Source organism: Berghia stephanieae, chromosome 1 (assembly GCF_034508935.2).
Source record: "Berghia stephanieae isolate SIO BIC M18660-M18661 chromosome 1, UCSD_Bste_1.3, whole genome shotgun sequence".
NCBI classification, from domain to species: Eukaryota; Metazoa; Mollusca; class Gastropoda; order Nudibranchia; family Aeolidiidae; genus Berghia; species Berghia stephanieae.
In genome coordinates this window covers 59,443,728-59,463,727 of record NC_088360.1, presented here as the reverse complement: position 1 = coordinate 59,463,727, position 20,000 = coordinate 59,443,728, and the positions used below count along the sequence as shown (strand labels likewise).

Below are 20,000 nucleotides of genomic sequence, written 5' to 3'. Positions count from 1 at the left end.
AACATTGATGGCCAAGAGCATAATATAATATAATATAGGTATCTTTGTAAATCATTTGGACATGTTCCATGTGTCGATCTGCGAACCGGTGTTTACGCGGGGACGGTGCCAAAACAAAACGGGCATCATCACCACCCATTTAGAAGCGGGCGGGTTGCTGCAGCGGTTCAGGTACGAGTTCGGGGCTGATTTAAGAGGCGACTCGTTCTCTTCTGTACAGAGAGTTAGTTGGGGAGTTCGGGTACTGATGGTTATTCCACTCTACCTTTCTTGTTTTGATTTGAAAACAGGGTCAGGCCAGTGCAATTGATGGGTAACCCAGTTCTTTCAATCTTCCCGGTGCACTTAGTACAAATATAAATAACATTACTAATATTCTTATGATTACCTATAGAAAATGAAGAAAAAAAAAGAGCTTTTATATAGCGCAATATCCACTAAACGAGCGTTTTACAAAGGGTCCCTGACCAACAGCCACATGTAACATGTAGAACGAGACATGACGCCTGTTAGGCGATAATACATAGAAACAACGCTGTTAAAGGTCATATATATATATATATATATATATATATATATATATATATATATATACATACATACATACATACATACATACATACATACATACATACATACATACATACAGACATACATACATAATACATACATAACATACATACATACATACATACATACATACATACATACATACATACATACATACATACATACATACATACATACATACATACATACATACATACATACATAAATACATACATACATACATACATGCACAACGCATTTCTAGATTGTCAAAAGACTCAGAAACTTTCTGCAACGCAGCAGACCGATACATGAACGCTCTAAGAACAGTGGATACACAGAACCCTTTGACTACAAACTACACACAGACAACAAAAACTCCAACATGCCGCCCCCCCCCCCCCCCAAAGAAAAAAAAAGGCACAACCAATAAAGGTAAAAAAATCCTAAAATTAGTAAACAACTGCTTCACTTACGACCACAAACTACACAAAGTCCTCAACAGAACGACAATAAAGATCAGCTATTCATGCATGAGCCGCATCGAAGACATAATCAAAGCACACAAAAAACGCATCCTCAATACCCATAACCAACTAAACAACACACCAAAAAAAAACAATGTAACTATGTGAATACATACTCATCCCCCTCCAAGGCAAATGCCTCGAATCATGTGTCGTATACAAAGTAATCGTGACACACAACAACACAGACATACAGGAAAACTACATCGAACTCACAGAGGGCCACTTCAAAACAAGATACAACCAACACACCTTAACCTTCAAACACGATAGAAAAAGATCTTCAACTGCGTTGAGTGACCACATCTGGAAACTAATAGACTCGAACACACAATATATCACAAGGAAAATCGTCTCAAAACAAAAAAGCTACACAGCAAATACAAAAAAAAAAATGCAACCGATGCCTAGAAGAGAAATATCATATAGTAAAAAAAAAACCAACCCCAAAACGCCACACTAAATAGAAAAAGAGAAATTTTCAGCACGTGCTTACATCGGAAAAAATGCTTATGTCCAATGCACACCACACAATTCAATGATACAACCACTACCCCAGACGACCACTCCTCCAACACTACACCACACCCAGTTTGCATACACACACACACACACACACAGACACACACACATACACATATGCGCAACCTGCATCTAGAAACAACATTGGCGCCAACTGACAGGACACAACACCATTCCTCCCAACACCTCTAAACGACCTCCCTGACGACTCCGGGAATTCTGGACGAAACAACGCTGTTGGATAATGTGTAAAAAAAAAATAAAAAAAACGAGGTGAGATTTTTAAAATAAATAATTCGCTCCAAGAAACTGTCGAGCACTCTACGTGGTTCCAGCTAACTCTCCTCAATCATTATATATATATATATATATATATATAAATTCATTAATTCAGACTCCTCCGCTTATGTAGCAGCCAATCGTTAACTGGGTCTAACTTAATTTGATTGAAACTGCTTTTTTACAATAAAGACACTCGAATGGATAGAAAACTATAAAAGATTTTCTATTCTTTTCATATTAAAAACATCGGAATATACTGAGTGTCTGTTATCCTGGTGGTTTTGAATGACAACTACGGCATTTTAATCCATATTATTTTTAATAGATATGGACAAAATGGAACAAAGAAGATCTTTAAAATAATAATTTTTAAAAACAACAAAATAACTATAAAGTTTTATGACCAGGGCCAATGAAAAGGGCATTTGTTAAGAAAAAAATATGATAAAATGTTCGAAGAGGTTCGGCAAACAATCTTCCTTCATGAACCAAGGTAAGGTTCATTGAGTACTACAAATGAGATTTTGTTGTTAATATTTTTCTTGCTTTATAAAAAATTTAAAAAAATAATTAAAAACTCATAAATTTTTAGTGATAATATATGGTAGACAAAGGGCAATGCGGGCAAGTCTTATATTAGGTACAATTTCAAAAGAGAAAACAATCACGCAAATACAAACACACATCAGCCATATACCCGCGTATATATATATATATATATATATATATATATATATATATATATATATATATACATGTTATTACAGTCACACATAACTACAAACACACACACACACATACACACACACACGCACACACACACACAAACAACAATATATAATAAAGGAAGGAGGTGTCACAGAATGAGATGAGCAATTCATTATATTTACGTTCCGCGCCATTTGCATCGCAAACTCGCTCTAGCGGAAGTGGCGTCATGGACGCGGCAGATTTACTCTTCCCTCATTGAGTTGGATGTTCTTGTAGTTATGGATTGTGTCACGAAACACTCAGTCAAAAAAGTGCATATCCAACTCACTTCAAGCAACCAATGATTTATAAATTTACGCGTTAGCCTAATTCTTTATACCCATAATTCGCTGGAAAGGAGCAACATCACTCGGTCACAAAACATAAAAAAGGGGGAAATAATCATGAAAAATAATCAGCTTCTACGACAAGGTATCAAATACCGGACATTCAGATTTTCTGTCATTACTAACAACTATATTCCCAATAAGTAAGAAGAATTAACGTCTGAATTTTCACAAAGATCTTATTTACAAATGTGATTTCCGTTTATTACATTTCAACATTTTTACAATATTACCTGTTGCTCAACACGAAACCAAAAGGTAAGGATCACAAATTTAAATCAAGCAGGTGATTTGTAAAAATTATTAAAGCACTGATCTATCCATTATCAAAAGCTGTCGTTTTATTTTAGCGCAGGTCGTAATCAACTTTTTAAAAGATAATAATATTATAGTCCAGCGCTTCTGTCCAAACATTTATTGATTCAAAGCATGTCAAACTGTGAAGACGGATGGCTATGAGACTAATAACGGATAATCTGCAGGAGGCAGTGCCGAAGAGAGAGAGAGAGAGAGAGAGAGAGAGAGAGAGAGAGAGAGAAAGAGAGAGAGAGAGACACAGAGAGAGAGAAAAAAGAGAGAGAGAAGAGAGAGAAAGAGAGAGAGAGAGAGAGAGAGAGAGAGAGAGAGAGAGAGAGAGAGAGAGAGAGAGAGAGAGAGAGAGAGAGAGATTTTATCAGTGCAGAAATTCAAAGTTCATCACTGGTGAAAGGTTGAGATTTTTTTTGTGTGTTGATAGAACTCCAGCCCTGTGATTTCAAAGATTTACTTTTATTTCCAGAACAATCAATTACCGAGAAAAGTAGTGAAACGGAAGTCTGGAAACGAGTGGATGGGTTTTGTTGGGACTAATGAGACATTTGCGATGCTCGCTTGACTTGGCAAGTTTGAGTGAAAAGTATAAGTGAAAAGTTCGAGAAACTGAAGACGCGCTTAGTGCACCAGTAACCACTCTTAACGTCAAACGCATCAAATCAATAATAACAATAATAATAATGATAATAATAATACGAAGAAGAAGAAGAAGAAGAAGAAGAAGAAGAAGAAGAAGAAGAAGAAGAAGAAGAAGAAGAAGAAGAAGAAGAAGAAGAAGAAGAAGAAATAATAAATAAATAAAGTAAGAAAGAAAGAATTATGGCACAAGCGTAACGGTGATTAATGGGTATTTGGTTATCAGACTCACATTTATTTCAGGTCAGCAGTTTGAAAGCTCTCTTGATACTATAATAGTTTGTGAACAATAATAGGTATCTACCTCTCTTTCTTTTTTTTATTCATTTCTTATGGTAAACTTAACCTGAATTAAATATTTACAACTGGCAATTATAATCAATTCTTATTTCTCTAGCGCTGAAGTAAAAATAACGCTATTCTTCACTTTTGTTTCATCAAACAATAAACTTCAAAAACTTGACTATATTATGAGAAAGTCGTCCTTAAGACCAAGAGAAAGAGCACTTCTTTAGGACGACAGCCACGTGGCCAATAGAGAATGAAATCAGTACGATTTCTTGTTGCATGCAGCGTTTGCTTCACGTTGGAGATCATCATAAATCGAAAATCACTTTCCAATTTTGATCTTCCGTGGTAAATAATGCATTTTGATAGAGTCGCTTTAAGGAAACTCACGAGAATTAGAAAACATATCATGGTACCATAAAAGAAGAAACCAAAATTAGTAAATATTTCAATAATAAATAAATTCAAACATGCTAATAATTCATAGATCTAGAACAGTAGTTGAAAGTTCAAGAAATGCCAAGAGAAAAAGCACAAGGTCAAAAAAAAATTATATATATATATGTATATATATATATATATATATATTATATATATTATATAATGACAACACCGGTCACATTGTTGACATATATATATATTGAATCGTGTTTGATACAAGTATGGTACGAAAAGTGCTCGACATGTAGCAATGGAGCGAATTATTATTTGAATATTTACCACCATGTTTGAGACAGTCTACATTAATGTAGACTGTCTCAAACATTGTGGTAAATATTAAAATAATATATATATATATATATATATATATATATATATATATATATATATATATATATATATATATATATATATATATACCCCTTTAAAAAGTTAAACAAGAAACAAACAGCTATTTCCCTGTGAATCGATTCTGGTCAAAAGAAATATTTTGATAATTTCCATATCTCTTTTCCCCTCCCCTGGTACAATTGACGCTGTATCAAAAACCTCCTTTTGAGGATTATATTTTAATTCATTGACGACAAAGTCTATATACAATAACAATAATCAGAGTAACCCACCATATTAAAATAGCCAAATTGCTTAGTTGACATTGACACGTATAATGTATCAATAATGACAACACCGGTCACATTGTTGACATTTGAAATGGACGTGTCAAGTGGTGGATAATAAGTTGTCTTGCTGACAAAATGGAACCGGTGGCCAGCAAATCATAACATTAAGTATGTCAACAGCAGCAGTTGGTTAGGTATTGGGTAGCTGGGGGGATGGGTTTGTGAGTGGTGCCACCATAGCACCGAAACAGGTAAAGTAAAAGATTGTTTTGAAAAAACATTTAAATCAACTCACTGAGGCAAGATTTTATGAAAAACGTGATGCCAACGGGTGTCATGAAAGTAATTTGACGAGCTTAGGCAGATATTTATAAATTTTCTCTGACCAGTCTGTTGTATGAACTTAAATAACACATACAAGACAGTCTTAGACTAGATCCGTTGTAAGAAAAATGTTCAGGAAAAAAATACATTACGAGCACATATTGGGAAAAGCACGAATAAGATAAGACGCAAACTTCAAAAGCCTTTATCAATATTTATCACCATTTTTCTCAGTTTCCGGAAAAAAAAGTAAATAATTGAGAAAATTGAAATAATATGACAAACATATCTTAAAGACAAGAAACAGCATATTGTTCAGAAACAATCAATCCACTGAAAAGTGAATGTTCCCTCAAAATCGTGCTTTACCCAGGCAGGCATAATTTCATATAATTAGCAGGACTGATAATATCTGAACACGATTATGGGCTTGTTTTAACACGGTTACAACGGACAATATTTGGCGTTGGGTTGATATTTCCATCACAATAATGAGACCATAACAATTTGTATTATCAGACTTGTATAAAAGTAAATATTAAAAATACATCATATCGCTGAAATGCAACTGTATCCCCTCTTGGTATCCAAAACCCTTTGGACGAGACGATCGCAGGACGTTCATTCGTAGGCTCAGATCTGGAAGTATACCTTCCTACCCCCCCCCCCTCCCCTCTCTCTCCCTCTTTCTCTCTCTCTCTCTCTCTCTCTCTCTCTCTCTCTCTCTCTCTCTCTCTCTCTCTCTCTCTCTCTCTCTCCAGACTTTATGTATATATATATATATATGCTCTATTCCCCACCCCTTATTATTTCCCCTTAAATAAAGAGCAACTAATGTATGGAAGTTTTATTTTTACCTGAGGTTGTCCTTTAATAGGTTCTCTACTATGTGCCGAAAACATTCTGTGATTGACAAGCGTTCTAATCGGTAGCAAGAAAGTCTTGTCACGTTTAACCTTAAAATGCAGCAACTTGGATAAGCTTTGACTTCTTTGACTTATCGGCCAAGTCAATGGTCCCAAATCCCGAAGGACTACTAATTCTAGCAGAATCCAACGTTTTTCCAAGTGCCATCTTACCTTTTGGCCCTTATCCGACTCCTCGGGATCAATCTGGCCCGGTCTCTTTCTGTCCATCATGTCTTCGACTCGCTGGTCAAAGTACGGTGGTGGTGGTAATGCTGGGTATGATTATTCCACCTGTGAGCCTGCGGATGGTGGAGCTAATTGAGGACGATTTCCTGAGTTATTTGACACACTTGACGATTATCATCTGAAAATAAATAAATAATAAAATTATGTAATGAATGAATAACTTGAATTTGTTTAATGAACCTAGGTGCACATACTAGCAGGTCTGATAGCCAAACGCAACTGTGGGCTTGATTTAACATTGTTGTAATGGACAGTATTTTGTGTTGGTTTGAGAGTATTTCCATTAAAACATTGAGCCCATAACAATTTGGTTTACAAGCAAGTGAGTACACGTTCTTCATTGTGGAGATGTGGGTCCAGGAGAAGACAGGCCTTGTCTGGACGCCGGGTTGGATCGTTCTTATCTGACATTTCACCATCAGCTGTTCCAGCATGATTGTATCTAGGCTGGCATCATCTTCAGGATCATTAAGGTACTCACGCTCCTGCACGACGACAACGTGACGATGCTCCGCAAGAACGAACAGCAAACAAAATTGCAAAAAGAAACTGCTTACTTAGAAAATTAGCGGAGACCACCTGGGGAGCAACACAACAAGTCCTAAGAACGTCAGCATTAGCACTCTGCTATAGCGTCGGGGAATACTGTGACCCTCTTTGGACAAAAAGCCCCCATACGAAAATTCTCGACATCAAGCTCCGAGAATTCATGCGCATAATAACAGGATGCCTCAAATTAACACCAACCCTTGGCTCCCAATTTTTAGCGCAATTAGACCACCAGAACTCAGGTGAGTAGAAGCAACCCAAAAAGTAGCCCACAAACTGAAAGACCCTGCTTACCTCATTAAAAACCATAACAAATGAAGCTCCCAGAACATCACGACTCAGATCCAGAAAGTTTTTATACCACTTAAAACTGATATACTTCGATATTGGGGAAGCCTGGGGGGAATATTGGACAAATACCATGCCCCAGGGAGGTGGGGTAATCACAGACCCGACGGAATTTATACCAGGCTTCAGGAATGGCAATCGAAAAGAGTGGGTCGCCTCAAACCGACTACTGACAGGCCACGGCAGGACTGCTGCAAGCATGCATCGATGGGGTCTGAGGGAGTCAGCCGGCTGTCCCCACTGTCAGGGAACGCCAGAGACAGCAGACCACATAATCTTATACTGCCCTGTGACAAGATTGGCGGAAGGTTTCGAGGCTGTCCTCAACTGTGGTGGCGAATTTAAAGACTGGCTGGAGACTTCCAGTGTGGAGATGTAACCATACGCTACTACTAGTAGTACACGTTGATTTATAGCAAAAGCCAAAATCAAACTCAAATCGAAAAACAAACAAACAAAAGTCCCAAAAAATTAAAATGAGAAAAGCGGAATGCAGCAGGCTGAAAAACCATCAAACTGTTTTGGACGGGAAACCCTTACTTTCATTATTCTTATTATTATAACTCTCCTTTGTACCTTTTATTTTGATATCAGAAAACCACGATAAAGACCTTCCAGGAGCCCCTAGCCTCTCCAGATAGACTTTATATCCACCAAAACATCAGAGAAATCGCATCACTCAAATCTTCCAAAGCCACCCTCTGGGAAGTAATTGGGAAGCAGGATCTGTTGTTTACTAACTTACGTGATAAAATAATCCACGGTTGTGAGTAAATATTAGGGTTTCCGGCGGTGAGGAAAACGTTTTCATTCGAAAATATAAAATCGAGTAACGCCCTTATAAAAACAAATAACTTTTAAGTGTATTGGTGTGTTCGGTTTCCTTATCATAGAGGGCAAAATAAACTCGTCCAGATTTTGTGGAGTAAATATGACATATCGTGGTCTTAATATAACTTTCCCTGTGTAGACAAAGTAGTCATTCAGAGTCATAAGGCAATTGGCGCCGTAGTTTATCCCGTTTTCTATAGCTTGAAATGGACAATAGTAATGGCTTGCTATCTTTTGTATAGGACGCTAATCTATCGCCTAGTACTTTCCGTCAGATATAACAGACCCAGCTGTCCAATCACTCCTAGGTGGAAGGGGTGTCAGGGAAAAAATCTCGACTTCACCCGGGATCGATCTAGGTCGAGTGAAGCGATTGTTCTACCAACTGAGCTATCGGGACCCTCTTTCTATGTGTGGCATAACAATAATAATAATAATAATAATAATAATAATAATAATATTAATAATAATAATAATAATAATAATAATAATGATAATAATGATAATAATAATAATAATAATAATAATAATCATAATAATAATAATAATAATAATAATAATAATAATAATAAAATAATAATAATAATAGTAATAATAATAATATAATTAATAGTAATAGTAATAGTAATAATAATAATAATAATAATAATAATAATAATAATAATAATATATAATAATAATAAAATAATAACAATAATAATAATAATATAATAATAAAATAATAATAATATAATAATAATAATAATAAAATAATAATAATGGGGTTGGTGTTTTAATCAGTTTAAAAAGTAACACAATTTACAAATATCCTGTTTTCATTTTAACTGTGCTCATAATATTAGCCTATCAAGATTTTTATTTTCTGAATAAATGGAGATGATTCTAAAATACTGATATAACAATACATTCTTCATTAAGAAAATTGGGGTGAAAAAAATGATCCAGATAAAATCTCACCAGAAAAAAAAATGCTTTGAAAATGAGCATCCATTTGACAGCAGCTATAAAATCACATCTGAACAACTATATTCAAGTATAAGGACTGTACATTGGCTCGCATAATCCATTCCATTAAATAATGATAAAAAACACCATTAGAGTTAATCCATCAGAAACACATTAATGACTTAATACATTTCTCACAACGACACACACTTATCGTGCTCACTGTATAGAACGAGGTGCAAATACAAAACAATCCTTTCAACCATTTTTTATATTTCTTATCAAAAAGACAATAAAATGAGTCACGTGACAACGCTAATTATTTACCAAACAAGGTCAGTTGACTTGATTTATAAACACACATGGTAAGTCAGTAAGGAAAACGATTCTTTATTTTTCTCCTTCCTCAATATAAATCTATCACACACAACACCAAAAATGAACCTCACTTTGGTCAAACTAGTAGTGAACAAGCAAAACGAAATGTTTATTTAAAATGAAGGGAAATTATAACTGTAAAAACGCGACGTGGTTAGCGAACAGTGCTGTATCTCATCAATAAATAAATAATGGATCGATGATGCTCCATCTGCCTGGGAGACAACCATTTAACATACGCTAAGTAGTTTGAATAAATTAAAACATTATTTCCATGGCGCTGTGCTGAGCAGGATGGGCAGCCAACCTATTTTGATAGTGTGTGTTCGTGAGTATGTGTGTGTATGTGTGTGTTAATCGAGTATGTTCTTTTTGATGTTAAATAATGTAAAACTTGAAAGGATCTCCATGCTTATCACACACACACACACACACACACACACACACACACACACACGAATTTACAGAGCATGATTCAAATTAATAATCAAAACAAAGGGCCTAATTAATACATTCTTTGGGCGAAAACCAAGGTCGTTGGTCTGTAAAACCACTCTTCCAGAGGAATAAATACATACCTTCTGGTTTAAATGACCACTTCTGAGTGATCGCATCCTATTTTCTAGTCTAAATATATGCTGGTCGTCAATAAAGATCGTCCATCCTCGCTCTTTTGCGTCCCTTAATCCTTATACTTATAATCTACCTATACATCCCGCTTCTAAGATAGTTATGCCACCTTATGATTCAATATATAACCTATTCATTATTAGCCCTCCGAAGGACCGGTTACAAACACATTTCCAAGGATTTTGGAACCGGAAACCAGACAAGTGATCTCACGACTTTTCTTCCCTCTTGACCGGCAGCATAGCCGTCTACAACGTCTACGTGCCAACTGGACTCATTGGCCCTCCACTTTGTATCATAACAAATGCTTAAACATTGTAATGCGATCACTGGAAAAGTGCTATCATATTATTTGAAATTCTTGTATCAAATCATTTGGGAAACGTTTTCAGGATCTGGAAGGTTGAAAATTAAACTCGTTTTTTGGGTTTTTTTTTTTTTTTTTTGTTTTTTTTTTGGTTTTGGTTTTAAGGGTTTTACGGCGCTTGCAACACACATTCATTAAGGTCATGTCAGCGCCAGTAAAAATGAAGCAAATGAGACCGTAAAAAGTTCTAGAATTACAGTTAAGCACCCAAAAAAAAAGTAAGACAAAGGGGAATTGGTTCAAATAGGTAAAAGATGTAGATTCCAACAGCACAATACCAAAGTGCTTAGTTTGAGATTACCTAAAAGTCTCATCCAGACACAAGCACAGGCCCCAAGAGGGATGCAGTCAAATGTTTACAAATCATGTATAACAATATGTAAAAAGGCATAATACAGTGCATAACAGAGAGATTGTTAACAAGACAAAATATATCATCTCCCAAAACTCTAACTATACATTTGACTGTTTCCCTCTCTGCCAGGGTATCCGGTCAGGGCCAGGACAAAACCAAGTAATCTCATTCCAAGACAAAGACAGAAAACATGTTGGAAAACAGATATAGGGGGATAAAAGACACAGTAAGTGCCTCCCTGCCCACTATGGGAGGCCAGGAACCCCACCCAAAAACTTAAACTTCGGCTGAAAGACATTTTGAGATGGTGGTTATGGTCCACAGCAATTCAAACAATAACATAGACTTGAATCGGAAGGGAACATACCGGGTATTCATTATACACATGAAGACTGCTTTAACAAAATGTGAACAACCAAGGATCAAATTATTCGCCGGACCTCGACCAACATTAGCGAGCTAATTATAACAAACATTAAAGTAAAAAGCTGCATAACGTGTGTGTTTGTATGTATTGTGTATGTGTGTTTGTGCGGGGGAGGGGAGAAATACAGAGACAGGAGGTAGAGAGAAAGAAAGAAAGAAAGAAAGAGAGAGAGAGAGAGAGCGAGAGAGAGAGAGAGAGAGAGAGAGAGAGAGAGAGAGAGAGCGAGAGAGAGAGTTGTACATTCTAGTGCCCCTATTGTAATCACTACCCTACCTGCATAACGTGCGTTTGTATGCATTGTGTATGCGTATTTGTGTGTGTGTGGGGGGGGGGGGGGGGACAAATAGAGGAGGGAGAAAGAAAGAAAGAAAGGAAGGAAGAGGGAGAGTGAGAGAGAGAGAGAGAAAGAAAGAGAGAGAGAGAGAGAAAGAGAGAGAGAGAGAGAGAGAGAGAGAGAGAGAGAGAGAGAGAGAGAGAGAGAGAGAGTTGTACATTTTAGTGCCCCAATTGTAATCACTACCTATCTCATACGAGAATGAAACAATAAAAAACACAACAAACACACAAAAGTATATATATTATTTAACATCGATCTTAACAGTCTCCGTTTTTGATTTGTTTTGTTTTGTTTTGTTTGTTTTTTGTTTTTTTGTTTTTGTTGTTTTTTGTTTGTTTGTTTTTTGTTTTTGTTTTTTTTTTTTTTTTTTGGGGGGGGGGGGGTTGTTTGTAAGTTAGTGAAAACAATTTATAAGGAGATGATTATTTTTTTTTTCGCGTGTTCAAATGAAGATAATAAATTCCTCCTACGTAAAGATAGCTAAGATGTCGAGGCACCATTCCATCAAAGGGCAGGCTTGGTGAGTATCGTGTATTTATATCTATTGTCAAAACGAAAGATCAAAAAAGAAAGCTTTATAGAGTAAAATCGAAGCCCACGTGTAAAGGTTTAAAATAATAATGATATGCGTACTTTAATGGATTTAGGCATTACCATAATATCAACAAACACACGCGCGCCAAATGACAACTCACGCGGCGATGCTACCATACCACATGTTTTAGTCACAAGTTGTTAACATATTCATTCATGAATATTAATTCGAAAACAACCATTTTACGACCACATTTACCTGCAGAGTTTTGTCATAAATTAAAGGGGATAAAGACAGGGGTTGCAAAAGAGAGGGGGGGGGGGCGGGGGAGGGGGTTGTAGGGTGGGTGAGATATATCAATCTTATCTGGTCTATATTTATATATTATGAATACTTTGTGTTTTGGTTTTGTTCCAATCCGACTTACAAGCTGTAAAATTGCGATGCAAATTAAGTATAGTAGTCGGAAGGCGGATTGAAATGGAAATGAAAATGGACAAAATTTAATCTTCAGCCCTCTCTCCCCCCCCCCCCCCCCCCCCCTGTCTAACAACTCCATCCACATGTCTTGTATAATAATGATATAATATAAGCTTACCATTGTTTAGTATAATGTAGAACAATGGATGAGAAAGTCTTTCATGGTATAATGCATGGGCACCAAAAAAAAAAAAAAAAAAAAAAAAGAAGAAGAAAGAAAGAGAGAACGAAAACAGAGGTGAAAGACTGGCCAGCAACCATGGCCATAGCAAAATATGCAGAATAGCATAATACATTATATATATTTACTTTCTGTTTGGCTTTCTGGCACTTTCCCTCAGAGCCTAGGCGTGCTGAGACTTGGCCGCTTAGCTCAGAGCTCATTCTCGATCACTGACTCGCCTTTATCGTCGTCATCATCATCATCGTCATCATCATCATCATCATCAACAACAACAACAACAACAACAACGACAACAACAACAACAACTAGGACATCATCATCATTACTGCCGACACCACCAAGGTAATCATTAGGTTTTATGACGTTTTTATTTCAGATTCACTGTCACTGTTGGTGGTCTAAAAATACACGCAATTAATTGACATGAATTTCGATATCCCATTAAACTCGCACATCTAGTGGCATGAAATGAGTGTGAACCCGGGCCTTTTGTCAATGCTTAAGCTTGAGCTTGACCAATATCTGGAATTATATTAGAAACTATTACTCTTCCATTTTGAGTTACCCAAGGCACTGTCTTAGGACCCATTTTATTTGGTCTTTACTTGATACCTCTAGCTAATATCATAAACGATCATAATTTTGGCTATCATTACGCTGACAGCTCACAAATTTATAAGTCTGTTTTAAATCAAAATATACCAAAGCTTGTCTCTGACATTGAAAGCTGTATTTTAGACATAAGACTGGATGACACTGAACAAATTGCATCTTAATGGGTCAAAAACTGAAGTCAATATGATAGGCAAACCAAACAATCTCAAAAACATTAGCAAGAAGTTGCAAAGCAATTTTATCTTTTTTTTAAAAAGTGAAAAATCTTGGAGTTGTTTTCAATGAAAATTTGTCTCTGAGCAAGCAGTTCGGTGCTTTCTGCAAAAGCTTGTATTTCGAGCTGTCAAAAATAAAATCAATTCGGAACTATCTGCGGACTAAAGCTACAAAACAGCTGATGGTTTCTCTAGTGCTATCTAAAATGGATTATTGTAACATACTTCTCTCCGGTCTGTCTGACTAGTCTCAGAAAGCTACAGTCCGTGCAAAAGTCAGCTGCTAGAATTGTAATGATGAGAAGAAAAAAATGACCACGCTAACCCCCCCCCCCCCCCCCTTTTTTTTTTTTTTTTTTTTTTTTTTTGATTTTGGCAACTTTGCCGTCAAAGCACGGATTGAATATAAAATTTCGACCACTGTTTATAAATGCTTAAATGGCCTCCCCCCCCCCCCCCCCCCCCCCCCCCCCCCACTATCTTTAGGACTTGATTATATAGAAGTCAAATTCTCGCCTCTTAAGGAGCTCCACATTGTTAATCGTACCAAAGGAAAATTCCAAAACTTTCGGTGATCGATCTATCGAATATTTTGGCCCAACAGTCTGGAACGCTCTGCCCAGGTAGATCAGAGAAAATAAAAAAATGGAAACATTCAAAACACATCTTAAAACATTCTTATTCGAAAAATAGTCTTATTTGATAATCATGCAACCTGTGTCGTGCTAATTATGTTGTGTTGTATAATTCTATTACTGTATTTCTATTGTAAAGCGCTTTGGGACGCAATTGCATGGGAAGTACTAAATGTACACAATGATCATTATTATTATTATTATTATTATTATTATTATTATTATTATTATTATTATTATTATTATTATTATTATTATATTATATTATTATTATTATTATCCGAGAGAATTTAATTAAATTATATTGACCCGATAGCCAAAAGACAGAATCTACGAGGTCATTCCTCGAGGTCAATGAGTTACAAAATCGTATAACAACATCATATTCTCATATATCTAAATAAAATTAAGTATACGGTAAAATGAAAAGGAATATAACATAAAAAGCTTGGGGATATTGTTTTTTCTAGTACTGTCTTTTCTGACTGTTTCATAGACACCTATTCAGGTATATATCTCGTCAATAAATAGCAGCATTTATTTCAACTCAAAATATATAATAATTAAGCTTTAAAATTACTCAATGGGTTCATTCCTAGATAAAAGCCATTTGAACCGATTGGTCACAAATACCCCAATAACTATCGGTCATCACTATAATATCACAAATACCCCAATAACTATCGGTCATCACTATAATATCACAAATACCCCAATAACTATCGGTCATCACTATAATATCACAATACCCAATAACTATCGGTCATCACTATAATATCACAAATACCCAATAACTATCGGTCATCACTATATATCAAAATACCCAATAACTACGGTCATCACTATAATATCACAAATACCCAATAACTATCGGTCATCACTATAATTATCACAAATACCCAATAACTATCGGTCATCACTTAATATCACAAATACCCAATAACTGTCAGTCATCACTATAATATCACAAATACCCATATACTTCGTATCATATAATATCACAAATACCCATAACTATCGGTCATCACTATAATATCACAAATACCCAATAACTATCGGTCATCACTATAATATCACAAATACCCCAATAACTGTCAGTCATCACTATAATATCACAAATACCCCAATAACTATCGGTCATCACTATAATATCACAAATACCCCAATAACTATCGGTCATCACTATAATATCACAAATACCCCAATAACTATCGGTCATCACTATAATATCACAAATACCCCAATAACTACCGGTCATCACTATAATATCACTTACAAAGATTGAGGTCAATTTTTATATAGTGGCTCATCTCATTCATTCATTTATCTTTAAACTTTATAACAAAACAAACAAGCCGCTTCATTACAAGCCTCACTTTGACGTGGAGAGAGAAATAATATTCTTTTCAAGTTGGCATTTTAAAATCTATCTAGATATTAATTATTTTTGTCTTTGATATTCTTATATTTTTCGTTTATGAATTTCTTATCCTAAAATTCGACAGACTATTTAGCTTAACAATATATGATAATATTTTACCTAATTGTCGATACGGCACACGTGAATATAAAACCGATATAGCAGGTAGTTGTCAATTTGTATCTCGCGAGGTCCCAGGTTTGAGAGTTTTTGCCAAAATGAGGGTCATTTAAATCGATCGATATTTGAAGGACCGGTTTTCTGGACGTGTCTTTCCAGAGTACGGCAGTTAACTGGTTATATCACGTATACCTTATAGGATATTAATCTGGCTCTTGAAAAAAAAAATAATAGCCAGGAGTGAAGGATCACAATATAAAAAGCATTTCTCCCGAAGCTTAAGGCCCATGGGGCCGGAGTTTATCCAGGTTCTCAGTAGTTTCATTAAATGGACAATAGGAATTCCGTGTAACCGACGTGTACTTTTTTGCAGGTCTGATAACCCAAATTGCTATAGGCTTAATGTTGTATTGGAAATACTCTCAATCCGACACAAAATAATGTCAATTACAACAATGTTAAATTGCGCCCATAATTGCGATGTTATCAGGCCTGCAAATAATATTATGTGATGTGCACCCAGTTTACTACCCTTTGGATAAGAAATTATTCCATCGCAAAGAACTTTCCATCAGTTCTAACAGACCCAGTTACCCAATCGCTGTGGTGTGGATAGGGCGAGGGGGTCAGGGCTCAGGGGAAAAAAACCCTTCTCTGCAGCCAGGACCGACACCAGTCCCTTTGCTTGGGAGCCAAACGATGAAAAGTATGGAAATATGTAATATAAACTTAAACTTGAGCATTTATTTATAGCAATATCCACTAAACGTGTTCAAGGCGCTTTACAAATGGTCACCAACCAACAGCAACTCTTATCATGTGATCGATAGGATGAGACATGAAGCCTGTTAGGCGATATTACATTTTTTTCCCGACCGAGAGAGCGCTGTTAACAACCAGGTACTAAGCTAATTTTAGACATGAGTATGATGAGAGAATGTGAGTAAAGAGTATTTTGCAAGGACTCAACTATGCGCCGCTCATGGTGGGACTCGAACCCCGGATCTTCCGGTCCGAACGCGAGTGTCATACCACAAGACCACATAGCCGTGCAATGTCCAATCGACCAAAACAAAAACAAACAAACAAAATAAATAAAAACGCAGTTATCAAATCGATACTATATAAAAAGTAGAGAAGTAAGTACATTAGTTATCTCTGAATTACTATCAAACATAACATGACAAATGTGGGTGGGGTGGTAGTTTGGAGTTTGCGGCTGAATAAACTATACCAGGCCGAATCAACGAAGGCGCTTGATTACGGAAAGACTCTGTAGACAGGTCGGTTAAAACGCCAGAGGGAACGGACCCACGGAGACCCACAATGACCATTACCGTGGGAAGCCGTCATGATTAACAGCAGATGCCCGTCTGATCGAGCAGAAGCCTAGATTTGCTTTGTTATATTTTGTTTTGGTTTTGGTTTTGTTTGCTTTAATTATATTTTATTTTATTTTTTGTTTTATTGGGCTTTTTTGTTTTTGTTTTGTTTTTGTTTTTTGTTGTTGTTTTTTTTTTGTTTTTTTTTTGGGGTTTTTTTTTTTTTTTTGGGGGGGGGGGGGGGGGGGGATTTTTTAATTCCTCAGAAACTTAGGTCCACGAGCTACACCGGTTGTTTTGTAGCATGCAACGGGGCATTGAAATAGTAATAACAAATTTACATTGATAAAACAAAAAGTATTACAAATCAATTAAAAGGGTATGTTCTCTGCTTTCTTCCTCACTCAATCATCATTGTTCTGCTTTAAATAATGCGTTGTTAGAAAACAATTATATAAATATCTTTAAAAACCGCATTTAAAATTCGTTAAAATCATTTTGGGTTCTGAGAGTTGAATAAAGTGGATATTTTCAGTGATTGTTTGACAAACAATTATGCAAACCTTGCAAGAGCTGTATTTTTTAAACGAAAAAAAAAAAAGGAAATAAAAATGAAACACACTAGACGTCTATCAGTCATTTTGTGAAAAAAATTAAAGACCAATATATGCACTCGCGTCAAAATTTACAATTTTTGTTTCATCACAGATATATTGAGAAATAAAAACAGACCTCAAAGGCTTATTTAAAAAATAAAAGCCTTTATGGTGTTTGTTTGTTTGGGGTTTTTTGTTGTTTTTTTTTTTTTTTTTGTTTTTTTTTTGTTGTTTTTTTTTTGGGGGGGGGGAGGTTGTATGATGTTTGTTTGCTTTTTTTTTGTTTTGTTGGTTTTTTTTTGTTTGTTTGCTTTTATTTATTTTTTTGTCGTTTTGTGGTTGTTGTTTTGTTTTTTTTGTTGTTTTTTTTGTTTTGTTTTTTTTTTTGTTTTTCGTTGTTTTGTCTTTGTTTTTTGTTTGTTATTTTGGGTTTTTTTAATTGTTTTTTTTTTTTTTTGTTTTTGTTTTTTTTTTTTTTTTGAGGGGGGGGGGTGTTCTGGTGAGACCAGAATTGTTTTTATATTGATTGTTTAGTAGTTCTTGAGTTGTCACTCTTTGTCAGTTTTTGTCACTCGTTATTTTATTTTTATCGTCCGCTGTTATTTATTTTATAATTCTGTCCACTGTCGTCATTGTTATTGTTATTTATAATGTGAACAAATGTAAGATTTTCGCGCCATTATGAGCATTAGTAGAATCATTTAACAATTTTAGTCAGTTTCTTGAAAGTGAAGGTTCTAACCCACTTCACAACTTACGACTATACAGTTTTAACTGTATCTTTTAAAATATATTTTGTATAGCTAGAACGAAGATGACGTCACTCTATTGGTTTTTGCCATCCGCGTTTATGAGTACTTCTCACTAAACTGTATTAAGCAGACTATAAACATTCATGGTTATATATAGTTTGTGTGTTGGTCCGTTATACTTCCGGATGGCAATGTTGTGAGCTTCTTAGCTAAACGCATATTATCTATATATTCTTGGAAATTTCGGGTTGTAGCCCACCTTATTTTCTAAACTGGATTGTCCTGCTTACACTTTCGACCAGAAATGTAAGTTTTTATCTTTTTATTTTAGTTATTACGATTCCTGTTTAAATTGTTTAGGTCTGTAGCCCTATTTGTTCGCAGAGATATACTTGTATTCATTGTATTTAATAATCTGGTATCATTCCATATGTTCCATCCATATTTCATCATTTAATGGATATTTACTTTCACGTCATATGAGTAGGATTCATGTTTTAACCTACTTCTGTATATTTTTCTTTCTATATTTCCATTAGATAATGCTTTGATTGACATATGGGGCGATACTCCATCAATGTTAGTATATTAATTACAATTCCACGTATGTTTATAACATTTATATATTTTTCAATGTTATATTTTGCAGTCGACCTGCTGTACATACTACTACTGTACATACTACACTACTACTGTACATACTGCTGTTATATTGCTGTAAACTTCTTCTCTGCGTGCTTTTCGACCGTTATCCTGTTATCCTACTGCATCGTTTTCTTCAATCGTCCATCGTCTATTAAACTTAAACATTGTCATCATCTTTATCAACAACAATGTTCTCTTTTTTTTCATTTCATCTGTGTGTATGGCAGCATTGGCCCTGGTGCGATACATCATAATATTGTAATAGCCAAATGAGGGGGTCATCTCTAAGATTGCATCCGTGATGGCGACAGATATCATTTATTATTATTATCAGTGTGCATGGCTTTAAGAATATCAATCAAATTTTTTTAATGCCTATTTCATGTCGTTTCCTTCCTCCCTCCCCCACCCATCTTAAAAAGTGTTTCAAATATTCCGTATAAATTGTAAATGGTACTCGACACATCATTGAACTTAAAAGTTAATAAGGGGTGAAAAAAGCAGAAGTAATATTATGTGAGACAATGAAAATGGTCCTTTCCCGGTGACGAACTTCGATATC

The 20,000-nt window shown here is 35.4% G+C and overlaps 1 protein-coding gene across 2 annotated transcripts in view; it reads right to left on the bottom strand.

Moving 5' to 3' along the window:
* Positions 1 to 20,000, bottom strand: part of LOC144978558 (protein phosphatase EYA1-like) — a 216,612-nt gene that overhangs the window by 188,648 nt on the left and 7,964 nt on the right. The window contains exons 1-2 of one of the 2 annotated variants that reach the window (XM_078924783.1): positions 9,438 to 10,087; positions 6,678 to 6,870 (exon numbers count right to left, since the gene is read on the bottom strand). In XM_078924783.1, the coding sequence (XP_078780909.1) occupies positions 6,678 to 6,737 (60 nt within the window). In that variant the 5' untranslated portion in view covers positions 6,738 to 6,870; positions 9,438 to 10,087. Of the gene's footprint in view, positions 1 to 6,677; positions 6,871 to 9,437; positions 10,088 to 20,000 lie in introns of those variants that run through there. The other variant, XM_078924773.1, reaches the window with a different exon arrangement.